The 22,796-nt window shown below is 44.5% G+C and overlaps 1 protein-coding gene across 1 annotated transcript in view; it reads right to left on the reverse strand.

Moving 5' to 3' along the window:
* LASP1 (LIM and SH3 protein 1) overlaps positions 1-22,796 on the reverse strand; it is a 67,445-nt gene that overhangs the window by 19,402 nt on the left and 25,247 nt on the right. The window contains exons 3-4 of the mRNA XM_027872784.1: positions 18,986-19,070; positions 6,962-7,069 (exon numbers count right to left, since the gene is read on the reverse strand). Coding sequence (XP_027728585.1) covers positions 6,962-7,069; positions 18,986-19,070 — 193 coding nt within the window. The remainder of the gene's footprint in view (positions 1-6,961; positions 7,070-18,985; positions 19,071-22,796) is intronic.

The following is a 22,796-nucleotide window of genomic DNA, read 5'->3' on the forward strand; positions in this document are numbered from 1 at the left end:
TGTGTGTGTGTGTGTGTGTATTATATAAATGATAACTTATATAACTGAGAGTAAAAATAATTTAAACGCAAGTACCCTGGGAAGAGGAGTAGCTAGGTGGCACAATAGATAGAGTTGCAGGAACTCATCTTCCTAGTTCAAATCTGGCCTCAGACACTTACTAGCTGTGTGACCCTGAGCGAGTCATTTAATCCTATTTGCCTCAGTCTCATCTGTAAAAAAAAAAAAAAAAATGAGCTGGAGAAGGAAATGGCAAACCACTCCAGTATCTTTGCCAAGAAAACTGTGAATGGGGTCACAAAGCATTGGACACAACTGAGACAACTGAACAGCAACACCCCTAGAAGAAGCAATTAAGTGACGTGATCACAGAATTATAGATGCATGCAAAGTTGATCTGGAGGGAACTTTGGAATCATGTCTCATTTTATAGATGAGTAAACTGAGGTCCAAAGACTGGAGGTGACTCACCCAGAGTCACACAGTGAGTGACAGAGCCAACACTAGAACTCAGATCTCTTGGGTTCCAGCCACCATATGCAAACTATGACTTAAGTGGATTGGCACATATAAAATATGCTGCCAGCATAAACATATCTATACACCATACAGGCAACCCCTCAGGGATCAATTAGGTAGCGTAGAATAATGCAGAGTGTTGGTCTTAGGAGTCAAATTATGCTTCAAATTATGCTCCTGACATGCACTAACTGTGTGAGACCAGGGGTAAAAGTTACATGATTTCCCAAAGTCTCAGTTTCTTGCTGTGTTAACTCAGTGCGACAATGCGTCCAAAGCACTCGCTAGTCAAGTTAAGACAACTCAAATTTTTCATTAAGCACTTACTATGTGCCAGGCATTGTGTTAAGTGCTGGGAATACAGAGAAAGGCAAAAGACAGCCCCTGCCCTCCAGGAGCTCACAGTCTAAATGGGAAAGCCTTAAGGGGACAGAGAATTATCAGCTGTTATTATCATGATTATGTCGCTACACACAGCCAATTCAGGACCATCACTCATGTGGAGTGTTCTCCTCACCATCCACAACCCAGATGGGTCAATGGGTATGGAAATAAAGGCTGTGTCAGGAGAAGGTATGAACAAGACCCAGAGGGGCTGCATATGGGCCGGCACTGGATTCTAAAACCAAGTGGAAAGAGAAGATGTCTTTTTTAAAGTACTATGGATTATTAATATATGCTTTTCCTCCATTAACAAAAAGCAAGAAGGGACCGGAAAGTGATTGCTACACCTCTACTAGGCCTGTACTCCAAAGAGATCAAAGAAAGAGGAAATGGACCTATATGTACAAAAATATTTAAAGTTAACAATAACAGTAATAACTAGAATTTATGTAGTTTTTAAAGTTTACAAAGTCCTTCATATAGATTATGCCATTTTATTTTCAAGACGACCCTGGAAGGTAAGAACTATCATTATGCCCATTTTACAACTAAGGAAACTGAGGCTGAGGGAGACTACATGAGTTTGGGCTCCAAGTCCGAAACTCTCTGCACTGCATCACCTTATCTGCCATTCTTTTTCATAGTGGCAAAATTAAAGGGAATGGCTGAACAAGTCACGGTATGTGAATGAAATGAAATATTATTTTGCTGCAAGAAATGATGCTTCAAAGAAACTTGAGAATACGTGTTTGAAATGATGAAGAGTAGAGTGACCTGAAGCAGGTTAACAAATTACACAACACTGTGAAGACAATTTTTGAAAAACCAAAGGATTCTGATCAATGCCATAGCGAAAGCTGATACTAAAGGACGGAACATGAAGCGTCACCCACCTTCTGACAGAGAAGGGATGGACTCAAGACAGAATGAAACATACATTTAAGACATAGCCAATGTGGGATTATGTGGTTTTTTTTTTGTTTTAGGCAACTGGGGTTAAGTGACTTGGCCAGGATCTCCCAGCTATTAAGTGTCAAGTGTTTTGGTCTGAGGCCGGATTTGAACTTAGGTCTTTCTGACTTCAGGGCTGGTGCTCTATCCACTTCGCCACCTAGCTCCCCCAAAGTGGGATTATTTGATGAGGCATATCTGTTACAAGGGTTTTGTTTTTCTTTTTTTTTCCCTCAGTGGAGAGAAGGGAAGAAATGGATAGGAGAGAAAAATAAATGTTTGCTAATTTTCTTTTACTTTAACTTACTTTTACTTTCAAAGGTAAAATCAGTTTTTTATGTAGAAAGCCAATGCTGAAAGACCAAACCTAAGATACAATGTAGAATACCTAACTAATCACAAGACTTTGTTATTGAAACTAATTATCTATTTTAATTAAAATGTTCTGCCTTCATTAAAGGCACTTCTACGCATGACTAGAAGATAATTATGTTTGAATTTCTATATGTGCATTTCCATATGTGCATGGGTGAATCTAAGGTCACAGGATTGTAACTGTAAAGCTGGAAGAGACTTCTGGAAGTGAGATCCTATGTCTCAAGAGTCAGGGTGTCTGGTCCTGAAGTCAGGAGGACCTGAGTTCAAATGCGGCCTCAGACCAAACACTTGACACTTACTAGCTGTGTGATCCTGAGCAAGTCACTTAACCCCAATTGCCTAAAAATTAAAAAAAAAAAAAAGAGTCAGGGTGCCTTCCACTGAGGGCAGGTATGTGGTGCAATAGATCTGGGCCTGGAGTCAGGAAGAAGCAAGTTCAAATCCTGCCCCAGACATTTAGTAGCTGTGTCTGAACAAGTCACAATCTCTCTAAGCCTCAACTTCCTCATCTCGAAAATCAGGGTGGGGATTGGAGTCTATGGTCTCTAAGGTCCCTTACATTTCTAAATCTGTGGTCCTATAATCTTATGGCCAAAGGACCTCTTTAATCTAACATATTGCCCCTTATAATAGGAAGGCTTGCAATAGGACTTAGAATCAATTAAGACCTGGGTTGGATCCCACCTTACTTATTAGTTGTGTGACCCTGTATATGTCATTTTTCTCCTCTGGGCCTCAGTTTCTTCCACTGCAAAATGAGAAGATGGGACTCAATGGCCTTACAAATCCCTTCCAGTTCTCAACCTTTAATCCTATGACCATAGGAATGAACCAATAGAATTTGTACACCCAAATGTCCCCACCAATATGGACCCCTCAGAGGCTTCTCCTAAGACTGCTTTCAGAACCTAGCACAAATTCTTCTGAATGGTAAATCCCAAATTTTTTAGGGTATATCCATTCAAGAAGGGGCAAGGTATAGAGAAAAGACTGAAGCCCCAGGTGCTAATCCTGGCTTGGTCATGGTGTCAGCTGCATAATATGGAGCAAGTTAACTGCCATCTCTGGGCCTCAGTTTTCTCACCTCGAAAATGAAAGACTCACAGAGGCAACTGATTGCTGTCTTCAAATATCTGGAAGACTGCCATTCAGAAGAGGAATAACACTCATACTGGGCGTACCCAGAGGGTAGAACTAGGAGCTTTTGTAAGAGGAAGTGGCAGATAATTAGATTTAGGGCTGATGCCCTAAGAGAAAATGCCTTTTAGAGCTATTCCAAGTCAGAATGGCCTATCTTGGGAGGTAGAGTCCAGGTTACCTTTCTGGATGGACAACAGATCACCACAGATGTCTCTCTACAGAGGGACTTTCCAGAATGGCTTGGATCCTGCTCATACCAGTCCAATTCATCCTGGAAAGTCCCTCCCCACTTGGAGAGTTCATGACTAAGTGATTTCTGAGGTCCTTTTTAGAAATTCTGAGATTTTCTTTCACTTAAAAAAAAATCATCAGAAAACCAGGTCAGATGCATAAGGTGGGTGGATCAAACTAGTAATACTATTTTAGTTTTAAAAAAAATATCAAGGTGTGATCATGAAAGAATAAAACAGATCCTTATGTGATCCTTTGCTGAAGGAAGCTCTCAAAGTCGATGGCAGATCCTCATTTGGTTGAATAGGTTTTGTTAAAAACTCAGCTTCCTAATTTCCTTATAGCCCAGCTAAAAAACTTATCCCATTTAACAGATCCAGTTAATGTCAACATCTCCCAGAGAAGGCAACCAAAAGAGTTTTAATACTATTTAACAGGTCCAGTTAATGGTCAACATCTCCCAGGAAGGACTCTTAATCAGCAAATGGCAATGGGAGTTGCAACTGATTACTATCTCTCCAGGTGTGAATGTCTCTGCCATAGTTAGCTTTGATACCCAGGCTCCAAGGCTCCAGCTCCCAGGTAGGTTTTCCTTAAACATTAATACCTCTATAATTTAGGAAGGGAGTAAAGGTGACCATGTAGAGAAAAAAGCCAAGAGGAAGTGGATCAGAAGATTTAGAGCTGGTGAGGACCAGAGAGATAAGCTTATCTAACCATTATATTTTGCAAATGAGGAAACTGAGGCCCAGAGAAGTTAAATGATTTGCCCAAGATTACCCAAGTAGCAAATAGCAGAAGAAGGATTCAAACACAGTCACTAAACCAATTAATTTAATACTCTTCTGGTCTTTCTCTCCACTGGGTCTCTAGGAAGCTTCAGGAATTTAGGGCCACCCTAATAGTTCAATACAATAACAGTGCCCAAAGTCAGAAGAACATATGCACAAGCCAAACAATGAAGTTTTCATGATAAAAGAACATCACCTGAAAGGAATATACTGGGAAATAGGAGTGATTATAAAAACAAAAGATAATTTTTAAAAAAGGAAATCTATGGAAAAGTTGGGGATTCTGGCTCCCCTCTTTTGGCCATACTAGATTTTCTGGGCAACCCTAGATTGCTAGATTTCCACCTTCCCCTTCTCCCCTCTCCCCACGCTAGATGCTCTAGAAAAGATATATAACTTGAAGATCAACATAGCCTTGATGGTTCATAACATTTAGGGTCCAGGAGTAGGCAAAAAAGCTAATTCGTGCAGAAATCTATCATGGTATACTGGAAAGAGTCAACTTCAAAGTCAGGAAAACCTGAGTTTAAGTCTTGTCTCTTATATAAACTGGCTGTGTAACCCGACTAGGCAAGTCACTTGCATGCTAGGAACCTCTCTAAAACTTAAGTTGCAGAGAAGATTCCCACCTGCATTGGTAGAGAGAGTTTTCCTCACACCGGTGTTCCCTAGACCAGTGAAAATTATAAGTCCAGTCCCTACCCATAAGGCTACATCTAAGGTCACAAAACAACGGTGGAATGTGTGGAGTGTGTGGGTGTGGTGAAGAATATTAGGGTGCCTGGATGATAAGCCCTCAGGAAAACATAGCAGAGGGAAAAGATTTAAGCATCTCCATATCCTAACCACCCTCCTACCTAATGATGACACATCATTGCTTTGTTGGGGTTGAAAGATTAATTGGTATTGGTCCATCATGTTTCTGTCCTTTCCATCTTCTCCTATATCAGGGTGGATCTAAGGATGGAAGACCCCAGAGAGCAGGGAACAGTACTATACAGCTCCTAGGCTCTGGCACCCAGCACTGCAGGCAGACTGGTTTAGTGGGTTGAGGGCCAGACCTGGGTTCCAGTCCAAGCTCCAGCACTACCTCTCTGTGTGTGTGACTCTGAGAAAAGCAATGAACCTCTCTGTGCTTCAGTCTCCCCCATCCATCCCACCGGAAGAAGGGGTTTGCTCCCTGGAGTTGTTTTGAGGCCAAACAGAGACAATAAATGTAGAATGAGGCTTACTCCTCAGAACTATGCCAAACCACTGTTCTCTCATCCCCAAGCACAGGCCCTGGGGGATAGGGGTGGGAAGAGGCCTGGGAAAATGCCTGAGCGCTTTGGAAATGTAGGCATGTAGAATAAATGAAATATAGAAGTGAGTCAGCTAACTGGCAAAATGGATAGAATACAGGGCCTGGAAGCCAGAAGACCTGAGTTCAAATCTAGCCTCAAACACTTACTAGCTGTGTGACGCAGAGCAAGTCACTTAACCTTTACCTCACTTTCCTCATATGTAAAACAAGGAAAATAAGAGCACCAATTTCCCAGGGTGGTTGTTTTGAGTATCAAATGAGATGTAAAGTGTTTAGCACAGTGCCTGGCACATAGTAATTGAGATCATTTGTTCTCTGTTATCATTAGCTATTATAGAAATTGATGCTGACAGAACACCTAAACACATGATCTGTCCCCCAACTGAGGTCCCCAAATATTCTTTCATACAGGCCTGAACACGTACTCTCTTTCTCTTTCTGTTTCTCTCTCTCTCTGCAGTGCCAGGCAGGAAAACCCAAGCCCATTTCCTTTGCTAACAAGAAGTGGACAGCATGAAACCACAATCCAACCCACAGAAGGTACCCAGCCCCTCCACTGCGTGCTCGGAAGTACCCGGGTCAGACCAGCACTCTGAGAGCAACAACTGCACCCCCTCCCTCTCAGTAGCTGCTCCCTTTTCACCCCCTCCAGCAAAGAAGGGCTTGGGGAGGTGAATGTCTCTAAGTGGGGGTGGCAGGACCAGGGGTTGGGGTGTCAGGAGTTGTTGAAGTAAGGACGTGCTGGCCAGGGTCTTTGCATAGGAAGGAAATAAGAACCCAGCACGAGGGAGGAAATGATGGCCTCCACAGTTCCTGCTTCAGCAAGCCAGAGACAGACAGCAGGGAGTCTCGCCTCCTTCACCCCCACCTCCAAATGCAAGTTGAACCTCCTTATCAAGATGACCATCCCTATCCCCATCCCATAATCCAACCTTGAAAAAAAACAAAACACCAAACACCAAAAATCCCTGATTCTAGAGAAAGAAAGGAGGGGCTCAGAGCATGAGGAGCCCACAGAGCAGCGGCAGCAACAACACACGCGTGCACACCCCCCCTACCCCTCCATCCCTCCCTCCACTGCTTGGGGGGTGGGGGTGGGGGGCTGCTCTCTCCCATGCTCAGGCGGGAATGCAAGGCTGGCCCCGATGGAGGGGGAAGCGGCCAGAAGAGAATGAGTCTCATTCACATTGCCTGGCCTGGGGCGGGGGAAGAGGAGAAGAAGAGAGAGGCCAGGGTGGGGAGCACTGAGCTGCGGGAAACCTACGTTACTGATTTGGTCCTGCGTCTTCTTAATCCTCTGAAGCTCCGGCGTGTCTGCCACCACACTGAAGCCCTTCCCCTTGTTCTTTTCAAATTCTTCCTTGTAACGCACCTGGAGGAAAGAGCAAAGAAACTGAGTGGCAGGTCACGGGGTGGGGGGGGGGGGGAATGGAAGAGACCCCAAACAGGGGCCTGCAGGGGAGCAGGGCAGAACTTCAAACTGGGACGTGGGCCAACATTCTACTATCCCAGACACTTGGGGCTGACTTCAAGGCAGGAAAGTGACCTGAATCTCTGAAGGTTTTTTCCAGGTCCCGGAAGGTTTTCCCCTGGATAAATGACCATCGCTGCCGTCAAGTCAAGTTGTACCGACAGACAAAAAGCAGCTAGAACTGAGGAGAACCACCAGCTTCTGGCTGGCACTGCCAACACCTTGGAGCTTACCTCCAGAAAAAGCCAACGGGATGGGAAAAGAGAGGAGGGAGAGGAAGGGAAGCGGGCAGAGGATGACCAGAACAGACCACACTTTAACAGGGCATCTTAACCTGGGGCCTGTGGATAGATTTCAGGGTCTCTGTAAACTTGGATAGGGGGGAAAAATTACATCTTTATTTTCAATAACCTCTAACTGAAATCTAGCAATTTCATGTCTTTTATTTTATGCATTTGGAAACATCACTCTGAGAAGGGGTCCCCAGGTTTGACCAGACTGCCAAAGAGGTCGACAGCACCAAAAAAAGGGGAAAAACCCCTGCATTAGAATGATCCCCAAGTGTTTGGATGGTAATCCTAGAGAAAATAACATTACCAGTCCTGACCTGAAGATTCTGTAGCAGAAATCTGGGCAGTACTACAGTAAGAGAGACTGAGGTTAGAGAAAAATGGGAAAAAACTTCCAGATGCAATTGAGGGATGAAGATTTGAGAATTCCCTGGGAATATACAGGGGTGGTCTAGAATGAGTTTAAGGAAGAGGCAGCTCCATGATAAAGTGCACTTGGAATCAGAAAGATCCAAATTTGAATCCTGCCTCAGTCACTTATTTAACCTCTGTCTGCCTCATTTTCCCCGTCTGTAAAATAGGATGATAATAGCATCTACCTCCCAGGGATAGTGTGAGAATCAAATAAGATATTTGTGAAGTATTTTGCAAACTTTAAAACACTATATAAATGCTAGCTACTTTATTATCACTATCATCATCATAATGAGGGAAAGAGAAAAATAAAGTTAGGGCCTCTCAAGGCTCCTCCTTTCTCCTACATGGATTGGGAATCCAGTAAGCCCCAGGTCGCTGGGACTTCTCTCTCTCTCTGAGCAGCTGTTCCCTTCCTGCTGGGTTCTCTCTCCCCCCAACTCCAGCCTGTATTTCCTCCATGGGGGGTGGCCCAGTCCCTGGAAGGCAGGTCAGCCCAGGACATGGATCACATGACTGAGCCTCCTGAGAGTTTCCAGGATGAGATCTGGGTGGTTCCCAGGCAAGGAGAGGGAGGACAGAAGTTAGGGTGGAATGTACTTCAGCAGGGGTTGAGCCAGATGATTCCGGTCCCCCCCATTCTCCCACCATGCACCACCTGTCACTTGGCCCCGAAACACCAAACACTAAAGGCTTCCAGAGCTTGGGTCAGGGGCCTGTGAAAATGCCATTACAACACCACAAACACACAAAAACACTTTCCTCAGGACATCCCATGAATTACGTAGAACAAGTACTTGATTTTTGGCTTGGTCTATTCACTGCCTTACACAGTAGTCATAGGCACTAATAATTATTTGCTGAATTGGATTTTATGGATGAGAAAACAGAGGCCCACAGAGGGTGAGGTGATTTGTCCTTGGTCACCAGAATTTAAACCTAACTCCAAGCCTAGCCCCCTGTGCCTCTCTTTGCTAAGAAGCTGAGAATTCCAAAGACATCCTTACCTACATTTAATAATGCCACCCAGCCGCACTGGAACCTTTCCAGTCTCTGGGTCAGGACCCCTGGGCCACGTCACAGCATCCTGGCCTAGCCCCTTCTTTCATTTTTTCAATCAGCTTAAAAGTAAGAGGCAAAGTGTCATGATGCAGTGGAGAGAGTCAGCCTTGGGAGTCAGAAAAACCCAAATTCAAGTCTTCTCTCTGACATCTATCGGCTTCGTGAATGTGACTAGGCACCTCCACGTTGGAGAACGGATGCTATTATACGTTGTTAGAGGGAATTTCCTCATCAAACACCAATGTTGGTGGGCCCAGCACTGGTGAAATCACAAGCCTGGACCACAGACTATTTCTGCTTCAGCCCATATCAGCAGAAGATAACAAATGTGGTTCACAACTATGGGAGTGTGGCCTGGCTGCAGAAAAAAGGGTGCACTTTATTTAAAGGGGGAAGGAAGGCTAAGACAGGAGAGTCAGCTCTGAGTTGCATTTGAAAGAACAGAAAGGAGGGCCATAGGCCTTGGGATAGCAAGAGCCGCAAGAGACTAGACCAGAGACTGCTTATGATTAAGCTCGCCAATAGTGATCTATGACATCGCTCTGCTGTGCTGCTAAATTCAAAAGGTGACAGACTTAGGACCTTAGGAACCTGAAAGCTCATCATCTCTGTCCTACCACCTCATTTTATAGAGTTAAAAACAGAGAAGCAGAGATTCCAGTTGACTTGCCTAAGCCTCAAAAAGAGCCACCTCTCAACTAGGATATCTGCTTGCTACCTTAAGCCCAAGTGAAGGCAGTGTGAACACTGACTTGAGTCAAAGCTTCCAGGTTCAAATCCTACCACTGGTGCTTACTTGTATGACCTTGGGCAAATTAACTTCACTGGGCCTCCGTTTCCTCATCTGTAAAAAAAAAAAGGGGATTGGAGACGAAATGGTTCTTGCAGTCCTTTCTAGCTGTAGAGATTTGACACTCAATCTCCCCCCAAGCAAAGCTTTGATCCCATTTCCCACCTACTCAAAAAACCTTCACTGGCTACCCATTGCCTAATGAGTAAATCCAAATTGTGGGAATGGACAGTGTGCTGGATTTGGAGTCAAAGGGACTTGGATTTAAATCCTTCTGACCCTCCATTTTGTCATCTTTAAAATAGTAAATATGGACAAGTCCCCTCCAGTTGTGCAGATCTCCATATGACCCTAGGACTCCTCCTCTCTGACCCCCAGTTTCTTTACCTATTGAATTAGGTGACCTCTGAAATCCTTTCTAGTTCTCCATCTGTGATCCTAGGATGGCCATTCTCCAAGTATAGCTTGTGTTTTTCCATCTCCTCTTCTCACAATCCTACCATCTCCTACCAAGTCAGTTGGCTTACCTTTTGGGGGGCAGGACTGCTGCCATAATTAACCTGGAGTTTAGGGACAACTCACTGATGAGAGCCCCTTCAAACCTCACCCTCCTCCCAACTCTGGCCCATCTGACTTGATCTCCCTCCTGCCCTTATAAGGCTTGGGGCCCTTTACACAGGGTAATGTCCACTATGATGACATCAACTAGTTCTCAGCCTTCTTCCCTACCCCCAATCCCAACACAGCTGTGCAAAGGGGTGATTCACTTTTATGCTTGGAATGGTAGGCCAGGGAGGGTCAGAAAAAGGACAGAAAACAGGGCTCTGGCCATAGTACCCCATGTCCCAATTGCAGATTCACTTGATACTCATCATTCCAGTACCTGGGAAAGGGACAAGGAATAATAGCGAATAACTTACATTTAGATAAAGAACTTTACATATATTGCCTTATTAGATAGATGCTATTATTATCCCTGTTTTACAGATGAGGAAACTGAGGAAAACCAATGAAACAACAAGGACCCAAAGCCACACAGCTGGAGTCTGAGGTAGGATCTAAATCCAAATCTTTCTGACTCCAAGTCCAGCACTCTATCTACTGTGCCACCTAACTACATAAAGACCAAGCCCCTCTGTCTCCATCTTCATAATGCTCTCAGACTTCTCCAACTGGCATGAGAGGGCATATTCTCCCAGAAGACCAAGGGCTCTGGGCGTCAGTGAGAGATGTCAAGAGACACCCCAAAGAGACAAGGGAGTTAGAAGTGGGAGAACATCCCCATGGTTCTCAATGTCCTATCCTCAATCCCATCCCAGCCTCTGCTTTTAAGAAGGTAAAATTCAATTCAATAAACATTTGTTAAATACCTACTATGTGCCAGTCACTGTGATGGGCACTGCGAAGAATGATCATTGGTACTTTGGTACCAGAGAATTGGCTGCAGACAAATTTGTGCTTTGTCTTCTCAGGTGGGATTTGAACCCAGGCCTATGTGGACCCTGCCATGTGAGACATGTGAAATTTGTCTAGAGTGAGCATTTCTTCTCCTCCTCAACACAGAGTGAAAGCAGAGGTCACACCTGCCTCAGACTAGGGACCAGGAAGGTGGCCTATAAACTACACCCACACCCACACACAAATAAATACACAGACCTGGTCTCCAAGGACAACACAGAAGTGGACATTTGAGTTAACCACAAAGAGCTAGGGACTGGGGTATGGTTATCTGCATGTCTAAAAAGGAAAATCCTCCAGCCCTTCCCTATTTCAGGGTCTAAGATCAAAATGGAAGGAGGTACGATAGTATAAAACATAGCCAGGAAAATAATGTACACAATTACATCAACGATTAAAATGGAAAGATTCACAAAACGATCACAAATGAATGTTGTGAAATTATAAAGAACATGCATGGCTTCAAAGAAGAGACATGAGAAGACGCCTTCACCTCACTCCTTTGCAAGGTGGGAAGTCCATGGATATGGAACAATATAAATATATATATTTTTAGGGTTTTTTTTTTTAATGTAATGATAAGTTTTGCTGATTTTTTTTCTCTTTTTCTTTAAAAATATTCTTTGTTATGTAGGATGGCTCTCTGGGAACAGAAAGGGGAGGAATACTAGGGGATATCTGGATGATGTAAAAAGACAAAAGATGTCAAATTTTATTTAAAGAAGAAAGGAAAAAATGAAGAAAGAAAGGAAGGAAGGAAGGAAAGAAAGAAAGAAAAGAAGGAAATGGAGTAGGGATGAGATGGGGCTAAGAGAAAGGGAATTCAGATCCCATCCTTCAGTCCATTCCTGCCTTGGCAGGGTAGGGGTGATAATGAGAGGAGGGAGAAGAGTTATCCCTCCTCTGCCAAGCCCCAGGGTGGGGCCACTAAGGTGGTCATTTCTGGATGGACACTCAGGCAGGAGTAAGCCAACCCTGTGGTTCCCAGCCCCAGTGGGGGTGGCCCTAGGTGTCCCAGACACCAAAGGTGCCACTTTGGGGGAACCAGTTTAGACACTGGAAAAACAAACCAACCAAAATAGATTGGTTGATTTCCAAAATAGAATAGGTTGGATTTTCAATGTGATGGAGACACAGAGTCGAGACACAGAGACAGATCCAGAAAAAGGAACCACTTGCCTGAGCTGCTTCCTCAGGCCTTCACAGCAGCAGAGGACATGATAGTAGAAGGCTGAGGACTTCCTTTATTATGGTCTAGCCTCAGCAGACCAGTCCCCAGGCACTTTAGGAAGCACACTGAGACTACCACCCCTACCTCATCCTCCCCAGCCAGAGTCAGGCAGCCTGAGCCGGAGAGCAGCCAGCCCCATTTCTCTCTTCTTAACTGTCCACTAGGTATAGCTGTTGCCAGAGCTGTGCTTAAGAACAAAGATTTTATATCTAAATCATGAACCCATTTTGACTTTATTTTGGTATATGGTGTGAGATTTTGGTCTATGCCTAGTTTCTGCCATACTCTTTTCCAGTTTTCCCAGAATTTTTTTTCAAAGAGTAGGCTCTTATCCCAGAAGTTGGGGTCTTTGGGTTTATTAAATAATAGATTACTATAGTCATTGACTATTGTGTCTTGTATATTTAACCTATTCCACTGATCCACCACTCTATTTCTTAGCCAGTACTAAGCAGTTTTGATGATTGCTGCTTTATAATGCAATTTAAGATCTGGAATGGCTAAGCCACCTTCCCCTGCTTTTCTTTTCATTAGTTCCCTTGATATTCTGGACCTTTTGTTCTTCCAAATGACTCTTGTTATTATTTTTTCTAACTCTATAAAATAATTTTTTGGTAGTTTGATTGTTATGGCACTGAACAAGTAAATTAGCTTAGGCAGAATTGTCATTTTTATTATATTAGCTCTGCCAACCCATGAGCAACTGATGTTTTTCCAATTATTTAGATCTGACTTTATTTGTGTGAAAAGTATTTTGTAATTGTGTTATATAGCTCCTGGGTTTGTTTCCGGAGGTAGACTCCTAAATATTTTATAATGTCTACAGTAAGTTTAAATGGAATTTCTCTTTCTATCTCTTTCTGTTGGCCTTTGTTGGTAATATATAGAAATGCTAATGATTTATGTGGGTTTATTTTATAGCCTGCAACTTTGCAAAAGTTGAAGAACAAAGATTTTACAAAGAGCTTGAGAACACTGGCCTCCAGAATAAAACAACACTGGAGTCTGAGGAGCTGGGTTCAAATCTTCCCTCTTATGTTTACTATCTGTGTGTCCTTAAGTTATGTAACTGTCGTGGGCCTCAGTTTACTCAGATGTAAAAGTAAATAAATAAAAAATAAATAAAATATTTCTGAGGTCTCTTCCAGCTCTGACATTCCATGACTATCAGACCACTCACTCTCTGAAGAAAAAACAAATGAACTGTTTAGGCTCTCTACAAGATCTGGTTTTATCCACGCCCCTCAGCAAGTCCATACACTCCAGCTATTGGCCATCACCTGTGCCTGGTTCCCCCAGTGTCCAGTACAACCCTCTTCCCTCATCCCTAAGCCATCAAGTAACAACAAGGCCCTGAGTGAATAAGCGAGGGATAGGCGAGCCGCTGTGCATGCTTGGGGGGTGGGGGGCCTGAAAGATACAAATATGACTCTGGCTTCCTCTCTGTCCCTTAAAGGTAGATGTAACCCCTTCCCCACCCCTGCCCCACTCCATGGTCCTGGAATTGACTGGCTTTCTGTGCCCCCAGCACATATGAACACCCAACAAACCCCTAACACACACACACACACACACACACACACACACACACACACTCTCTCTCTCTCTCTCTCTCTCTCTCTCTCTCTCTCTCTCTCTCACTCACTCATTCACTCACTCCTCTCTCAGGTATTTGATGCTGGGGGGAGAAAAGAGCTACAGCTGCCTCCTTTGTGAGTCAGACAAAAGAAAAGGGAATTAAGATCTCTATCATGAGGAGGTTTAGAATTTCTCTCCCCTTGGAAGGGTGTGTATAAATGTGTGTGTATCATGTATGTATGTATGCATGTGTGTGTGTGTGTGTGTGGTGTGTATTTTCACTGTATTTCTGACTGAGTCTTTCTGAGAGGGTCTCTGTCCATATCACAGTCTAGAGGCCTTTCCCAGAGTGCCCATCTCCCCAGTCTAAGACCCTGACACCGACAAGAGAATCTATGGTTATAAATCAGCCCCATAAAAGTTTCCTATTTGTCTAGAGGGTGGGAATGTGTATTAGGGGTGGGGGGAAGGGGGCACTAATGCTGGAACTTTGGCCAAAACTCACATATCCCCCTCAGCTGTTTGGGGGATTTAGGTGGGGAGGGCAGATGTCTCAGGGCAGCTCTGGGAAGACCCAGTCTTCCTGCCTCTCCAAGCTGACATTTGGTGAAATCTTATCCCTGTCACAGAGGCCAGCTGGCCTCCCGATTTTACCCCAAACTGGGGGGAATGGAAGGAATCTTTACCAAAACGGGCACTTCTGGGCTCCCACCCTTACCCCAAGAAGCCTGCCAAAGACTCCTTGTTTTGCCTGACCCTCCCTACTGATATGCCACCCAGCAGCAGCCTGGCGCCACTCCTCCTATGCCAACGTGCCTGGCACGCTCACCCACTACCGAGTAATTGCAGCTTCTCCCCTGCAGCGGAGGCGGGGGTCCCTGAAGAGACAGATGTGAACTGCTGCTGTGTGTAAAAATGAATTTCCCCTCTTCCCTCCTCCAGAGTTTAGAAACACACTGGGAGTTCCAATTTGGGAGGAGGCAAGGAAAGGGTCGTTGCCAGGCAGAAAAACAACCAGATCCTTCTATAGGGGACTTCTCACTTAGCCCTAGAGGTGCTAAACAGATTCTGCCAGTATTAAAAAAAGAAAAGAAAAACTGAAGCCCAAAAAGAGAAGCTTCTTCTCTCAGGTCATTCTAGGGCAAAAACTTGAACCCAGGTATCTTAAGTCAGTAAAGATGTTTTGGTTTTTTGGTCTGTTTCCCTATTGCTACCCCAGTGTCTTGCATGAAGTAGATTAATAAGTTAATTAACAAATGTTTACTGAATGTAATTATCTCCCAGCTTCTTACAGCCCTGTCCCAGTACCCAGTAGAAGCTTCTCAGGTAACAAGAAGATATATAGCCTTGCTCTTCAGATGTTCTTCCTGTGGGAGAGCTCTCTGCACTACAGAACATTTTTAAAAGCCCATTACTCAATAGAACTCTGGCCTTGGAGTCAGGAGGACCTGAGTTCAAATCCAGCCTCATACACTCAACACTTACTGTGTGACCCTGGGCAAGTCACTTAACCCCAATTGCCTCATTAAAAAGCAAAAAAAAAAAAAAAGCCCATTACTCAGAATGTCCCTGGGTTGCCTCTGTAAAATGAGGTGGGGGTGTTGGACTACGTCACCTCTAGGGTCTCTTCTAGGGTTGGACCTTTGACCCCCTTGCTTTCCTCACCTGTGTGCTTGGTAAAAGTAAATTTGTTTTATTATCAGATTGGGCCAAACAGAATGAGGAAGGAACATTTTTCTGGAGGGGGCGAACCCAAGTCACACATTCTAAAGTCAGATGTATTATTTTTTTTTATTACTAACGTTCATTGTTTGGCATTGCTTTCACCCCATTCATTCACTGATGCAAATAGCCTAGAGGTAACTGAAGGTAGCCCAAGATCAACTCACAAATGATCAGCTAGTTATAAGTCTCCCTTCCTCTTCTTGGCCATGTTCTGTGGATGGAGACAGGGAATGTGGGGGTTGCCTCCCAAGGGCTAAGAAGGCTCCCTGGAGGAGGCAGCTTCCCAGGAAATCTATCAGACTTCTCCCTGGCTAGAAACTAAGAATGAAGGAGTCATCTCTGATACAAAAGAGTAATGAAATTAGAGACAGGACACTCTGGACCGAGATGCTGCTCCTTCACTAACTTGATGTGTGCCATGGGATAAATTGCTAAGGTCTTTTCCTGGGTCTCAGTTTCCTCCAAAATAAAAAAGAAATGAGGGGGATGAACTAGTGGACCTGATGTCCTTTCCAGCTCTAACATTTTATGGCCTCCAGGCCTGACTCTCTCTGTAGAGAAAGCATGAGATATGCCTGGCTTTATCCAAATTATGTCTGGCTTTTTCCTCTTCCTGCCCTCAGTCTGTGCAATGGCTAGCTACTGACCACCACCTATGCCAGCTTCCTGAAATGTTCAGTACAGGCCTCTTCCCCTGACCCGAAACCAACACAGCCCTGAAGTGAATGATTCAAGGGGAAGGAGCAGCTGTGGCTCCTGGAGAACTGGGTGAATGGAACAGAATGAGTGCTGGTTGGGTGGTTGAAAACTCACTCTGAAGAACAAAACTCCCAATGGGAGGAAGGGAGAACGGGAGGAAAGGAGGAAGGAAGAGAGGAAGAAAGGAAGGAAGGAAGGAAGGGAGAAAGGGAGAAAGGAAGGAAGGGAGGAAGGAAGGAAGGAAGGAAGAAAGGAAGGGAGGAAGAAAGAAAGGAAGGAGGGAAGGAAGGGAGAAAGGAAGGAAGGAGGAAAGGAAGGGAGGAAGGAAGGAAGGGAGAAAGGGAGGGAGAGAGGAAGAAAGGAAGGAAGGGAGAAAGGAAGGAGGGAAGGAGGGAGGGAAAGGGAGGAAGGGAGGAAGGGAGGAAGGGAGGAAGGAAGGAAGGAAGAAAGGGAGGGAGGGAGGAAGGGAAGGAGAGAGGAAAGAAGGAAGGAAAGGAAGAAGGAAAAGAAGGAAGAGAAGGAAAGAAGGAAAGTAGGGAAGAAGGAAATAAGTATTTATTAAGTACCTACTAAGTGCTAAACACTTTACAAATATTGTCTCATTTGAGCCTCACAATATATGCGATTGTCTCCATCTTACAACTAAAGAAATTGAGACTGAGACAAAGGTTAAGTGTCTAGGATCACACAGTTACCAAAGTGTCTGAATCTGCATTGAACTCAGGTCTTTCTGACTCTGGCCCTCTATATCCATTGCCCCACCTGGCTGTCTCTTGTACCAACAGCACGGCTGAAAGAACCCAATGGCCTCCTAATGTCATGACACTCATTTAGCTGAATGAGTGTAGGGGTGTTGGTTTAAATTAAAACCACTGTCCTCACTTCATAGTCCCATCTCTCATGTCCTGGCTGAAGAACTAATTAAGAGGTCAGACTCCTGTTGGCATCTCAACAGAGGCAATTAGTTTTCTTATCATCACAGGGGTGGTATTATCCCTACAAAGTGGGCACAATGATAATACTTTTCCTACCCACCTCACGGAGTAGTTATGAGAGGCTATATTATTACTGAAAGCCCTACAGCCACCACCAGGGGGGAACACGCCCTGGGGAGAAGGGGGCCTTCCACTCCCAGATGCCACCAACACGGCTGCCACCTCCAGGAAGCATAGGTCCAAGAGCCCCAGGAACAGTTGCACCATCTTCCTCCCCCCAATCTCCTGCAGCCAACCTCCAGAGGAGCAGTCTTTGCAAGGATGGAACCTGACTACTTCCTCTGCAAACGCTGTGCTTCCCTCCCCACCCCCACCTCCACCTCCTCAGCAGCCACAGCAACGGAAGAACCAAAAAAGAGTCCTCACCACCAAAGTCCTTAGCACCAGCAACATATAGACTTTTATTCAAGAAAATGGCACAATGAAAAAGATTCAGTTCTATCTGTGTTACTGCTTGCTGCTCCGTAAGAGTCACTGGGCTTTTCCAATTTACTTGCAGCTGGAACCTTTCATGCAGGTTGCTTCGCCCCATCCTACCCTAGTTGAGCCTGCTTGAAAGCAAGAAGCTTTCTTACTTTTCATTTTTATCCCTAGTGCTTAGCATCATGCTTGGCATGTAGTAAGTAATTAATTAAATGCTTTTCCCCCATTCGTGTCTTACTGTAGTTATTATTCTATTAACAACAAATCACATTTCTATAGCTTGTTAAGGTTTAGAGAGCACTTTCCTCAAGACACCCCTAGTTAGTAGGGTTTGACTTTTATTAAACCCATTTTACAGATGATGAAACTGAGGTTCAGAAAAGCTAAATGACTTAGACAGAATCACGTTGTAGCTAGTGAGAATCAGAAGTGAGATTTAAGACGCAGACCTTCATACTAACACAAAGGCTCAAACAAGTTACCAGATGAGGTGACAGATGGAAAGTGCTATATAAATGTTAGCCTAAAACCACAAACACCTAATGGGGGCCTTAGGCCTGACCCTGTCCAGACCTAGTTCCTTATAACCAAGCCCTCTGACCACTCCCAGGAAATAAAAGGAACTGAGTCAGTGGCTACTGGGGGAGGGGGGGGTTGGGGAGAGACAGCAGAGGTATTTCAGATTTATGTGACTTCAGACAAGTCACAACCTCTCAGAGCCTCAGCTTCCTCATCTAAAACACAGGGATGAAAATACTTACCATATGTGGGCAAATAATAGGGATGACAATTAGTTACTCTATCTTAACTGCTCAAATCCTCAACTGCCTCATATGTCAAATGGAGATGAACACTTGCCCAATCTCCCTTACAAGGTATTCTGAGGAAAATGCTTGTGAATCTTTTTTAAGAGCCCTATAGAAACATGAGTCATTGTGAGGGTTTCAGGAGCAGGGCATGTTCTCAAAGGTCACCTTAGCTCCCACTGCATGGTACCAGTTTGTAGATGGAAGGCAACAGTGGGGGAGGGGTGGACCAAAAGGGTAGCTGCCCCAAAGCCTGTTGTGTAACTGGAAGGGGAAGGAACCCTTGCCAAAGGCCAAGGTTACACCACCAACCAGCACCAGGGTCCCATCCCTGGCTCCTCCTTACCTGGCTCTGGAGCTCACTCTGCTGCTTAAGACGCAGGTTCTCGGGGGTGTCGGCCACCATCGTGAATGACTGCTTGGGGTAGTGTCTGGAAAACGAAGAGGGGATGGTGGTCATCCTCAGAGGCAGAAGAAATGGGGAACCCTCATCCCCTCATTCCTCCTAACCCAAAGCCATCTACATCATCCTCTCCCAACATCCTCTGACACTATCACCACCCTAGGGCAACTTCTACTCACACTCGTTGTTATTGTTGTTTTTCAATCATGTCCCACTCTTTGTGACCCCATTTGGGGTTTTCTTGGCAGAGATGCTAGAGTGGTATGTCATGTCCTTCTCTAGCTCACTTAACAAATGAGGAAACTGAGGCAAAAAGAGTGAAGTGATTTGCCCAAGATCACACAGCTATTAAGTGTCTGAGGCTGGATTTGAACCCAGGAAAATGAGTCTTCCCTATCCACTGTGCCACCCAGCTGCCCCATCAGTTGGATTACTGCAATAGCCTGGAGTCTGTCTCCCTGCCTCAAGCCTCTGTCCATTCTATTCTATCCTCTATTCAGCCATCTAATCCATTTTCCTAAAGCACAGGTGGGACCATGAAATCCCTTTATTCAATCATCTCCAGGGCCTTCTTGTTATCTCCAGGATCAAATCTAAATTCCTGATTGGCTTTTAAAGCCTTCCCTAACCTGGTTCCCTGCTACTGTTCTCCCAACCCTCTTTTCACTGCCTATTCCTCTAATGTTCTCCCCTCTAACCTCCTCGCTTCCTTCAAAATCCCACCTGCAAGAAGTCCCAATCCCTGCTTTAATGCTAGTGCCTTCCCCCCCTTTGATTAGCTCCAATTGGTCCTGTCCATAGCTTGTGTGTTCCTGCTTGTGTGAAGGTTGTCCCCTCCTTTAGATAATAAGCCCCCTAAGAAAAGGGAGTTTTTGAAAAAAAGAAAAAGAAAAAAAAGAAAGAAAAGGGAATTTTTGTCGTTCAATATAATTCCAGCACTTACCACAGTGCCTGACACATGGAAAGTGTTTAATAAATGCTGAGTAACTTGACTTGTTTCCCAAGATCAACCAAAAAGCATTATTAAATCAGGGGCAATTGAGTGTCGTGGTGGGGAGAGCACTGGGCCCAAAGTCAGGAAGACCTGAGTTCAAATCTGGCCTCAGACACTTAAGCTCTGTTTGCCCCAGTTTCTTCATCTGTAAAATAGAGATAATAATAGCAGTCACCTAGCAAGGTTGTTGCAAAGTTCAAACGAGATAATAATTGTAAAGCTCTCCACATAGTACTTGGCACAGAGTAGGCGATACATGAATGTTAGCTATTATTGTTGTTTTTTTTTTAACTAGATGCCAGGCTCTATGCTAGCTTGATTGGGATGAAAAGGAAACAATGCCTGCTTACATTCTATAAAGCAGGGGTTATGAACCTTTTTTTTGTTGTGAACCCCTTCAGCAGTCTGGTAAAGGTACTTATGGACCTCTTCTGAAAATTATGTAGTTTTAAAAAAATTCATAATTGAAGGAAATGCTAAATTTCAGTTGCAGATTAGTAGGAAATAAAGTTTTTTTTCCCCCATCTAAGTTCACCACCGCCCCCAAATCTACCCACGTGAGACCTTATTGATCCCAGGTTAAGTAACCCAGCAATAGGAGACTATCTAATACACACTTATCTATGCACAGAATAAATACTAGAAAATACAAGGTAGTTTGGGAGGGGAGAAGGGAAGTGTAATCAGGAAAAGTTGCAGGAAATGGTATGCTGGAGGTCCGACTTAAGTTAAGTATGTAAATATGATTCTCAGAGATGGTGATGAGAGGACACAGCAACACAGTAATAAATAGCGTTTACATAGCACTTTAAGGTTTGCAAAGAGCTTGATCTCATTTGCTTCCAGGCATGGGGGATGGCCAGTGCTAAGGCACAGAGAGGAAAAATGAAGATAATATGTGCAGAGAGCAACAAGGTCAGTCTCAATGGACCAAAGAGCCTGGGATGGGGAGTCATGTACAACGGGGCTGAAAAAGTACGGGGGAGGCTTGGTCGGTTGACCGGACTTTAAAAGCCAAACAGAGAAGTTTATATTTGATCCTGGAGACAATAACTAGAATTTACTGAAGGGGAAAAAGGGGACACACTCAAGTCTGTTCTTAAGGAAAATCATTTTAATTAAACGTGTGAAGAGACTTGAGTCAGGAGACCAATTAAGAGGCCATTACAATAAGGAGGCCAGGTGAGAGATGAAGGCTAGAAGTATGTCTGTGTGTGTGAGAAGGGGTCAGATGCAAGGGATGTTATGGAGGCAGAGATTCAGCAAGTACTCAGAGATTTGGGGTGGGGAAGGGTGAGGAGCCAAGAATAATGCCTATGTTAATATCCCAGGGCAGCTAGGTGGTGCAATGGATAAAACACCAAGTCTGGAGTCAGGAAGCCTCATCTTCAAATCAGGCCTCAGACACTTACTAGCTGTGTGACCCTGAGCAAGTCACTTCACCCTGTTTGCCTCAGTTTCCTCATCTGCAAAACGAATTGGAGAAGGAAAAGGCAAACCATTCCAGTATCTCTGCCAAGAATATCCCAAATGGAGGCACAAAAAGTCGGATATGACGGAAAAACAACTGAACAACTAATATCCCAGCCAGCCCTTACCCACTGAGGCCTCTATTGTACTCTTGCTGATCAGCCACAGTTTTAACCAAGGCTAGCTTTCCCTCATTCCCTGGATCTCCTTCACCCCTCACATCAATTCTCACGGGCAAACTCAGTTTATCATCAGCCTGAACCATGTAAGATTGGAAAAGTCCACCTACCTTCACAACTAAAAGTCAAAAGTCTAGATATAGGTATGGATATAGATATAAAGTAAAATCAATATTGAAAACTGAGGAATTGTGGGAGTGGGAGTAGAAGACCTAAGTTGCTGTTGATGCTTCCTAAAGCCATACAACCTCAGACACATAAGCTGGTACCACTGACTTCACAGGGTTAATTTTGAGCAAAGTACCAAGTAAAATGTAAATGTGATCTATGTAAATGTGGCTCTATCGTCATCATCTTTATCATTCCCAAAACAGAAATAGTTAACGGTGTGCCAAAAGCCAGGCAAAGGCAGCCCCACTCTCCATGTTGACCCCAGATGATATGGTCCTCCACTGCTGAAACCGATAAATGACCAAACCCTCCATTGTCCCCAGTGGTTCTCACGTCACACCCCACCCTCCACGAGGACAGGCAGTTCCCACAGTGGAGTGAGGAAAGGACAAGCCTGAGAGGTCTCTATAAGGGGGGCTGACATGAAAGTCATGAGAAGAGTCTTGAGAGACCTGGATCAACCTCATCAGGCTGTGTGCACCTGGTCTCCAGCCACCAGACAGCATGGTCCCAGACAACAGAGCAGTTTTATTCCATGCTGCTGGGGGCTATAGAGAAGGATATTCCCTCTCTGCACCATTGAACAACGAAAGGCAAACAGGAGTATCTGAGGGGAACTCTTGGGAAGAATTTCCTTGCGCTGAGAGCCTGGAACAGGATAAAGCTGCAAAGTTGTTCTTTTCTTGGGATGGGGTTAGGGTGTGTGGGTGGGGAGGGTGGTGCATTTTTAAACATAGAAGAGCCTCATTTGACTGGCTAGGATGAGATTTGGAAGCAGGGGAAAGGACCCCTCGAGGTCTGGCTCATCTCACTTTGAAGTCTTTGTGCCCAAGACTTCTGTGTGTATTCAGAGAGAGAGAAGGAGGATTGGTAGGTTGGGAAGAGAAAGCCTGGCTTGCATTTGTTGTAAGGTGGTGGCAGTAGTGCATGTTCATGTGGG

The sequence above is a fragment of the Vombatus ursinus genome, unplaced genomic scaffold (genome assembly GCF_900497805.2).
Source record: "Vombatus ursinus unplaced genomic scaffold, bare-nosed wombat genome assembly UNPS02014801.1, whole genome shotgun sequence".
NCBI lineage: Eukaryota > Metazoa > Chordata > Mammalia > Diprotodontia > Vombatidae > Vombatus > Vombatus ursinus.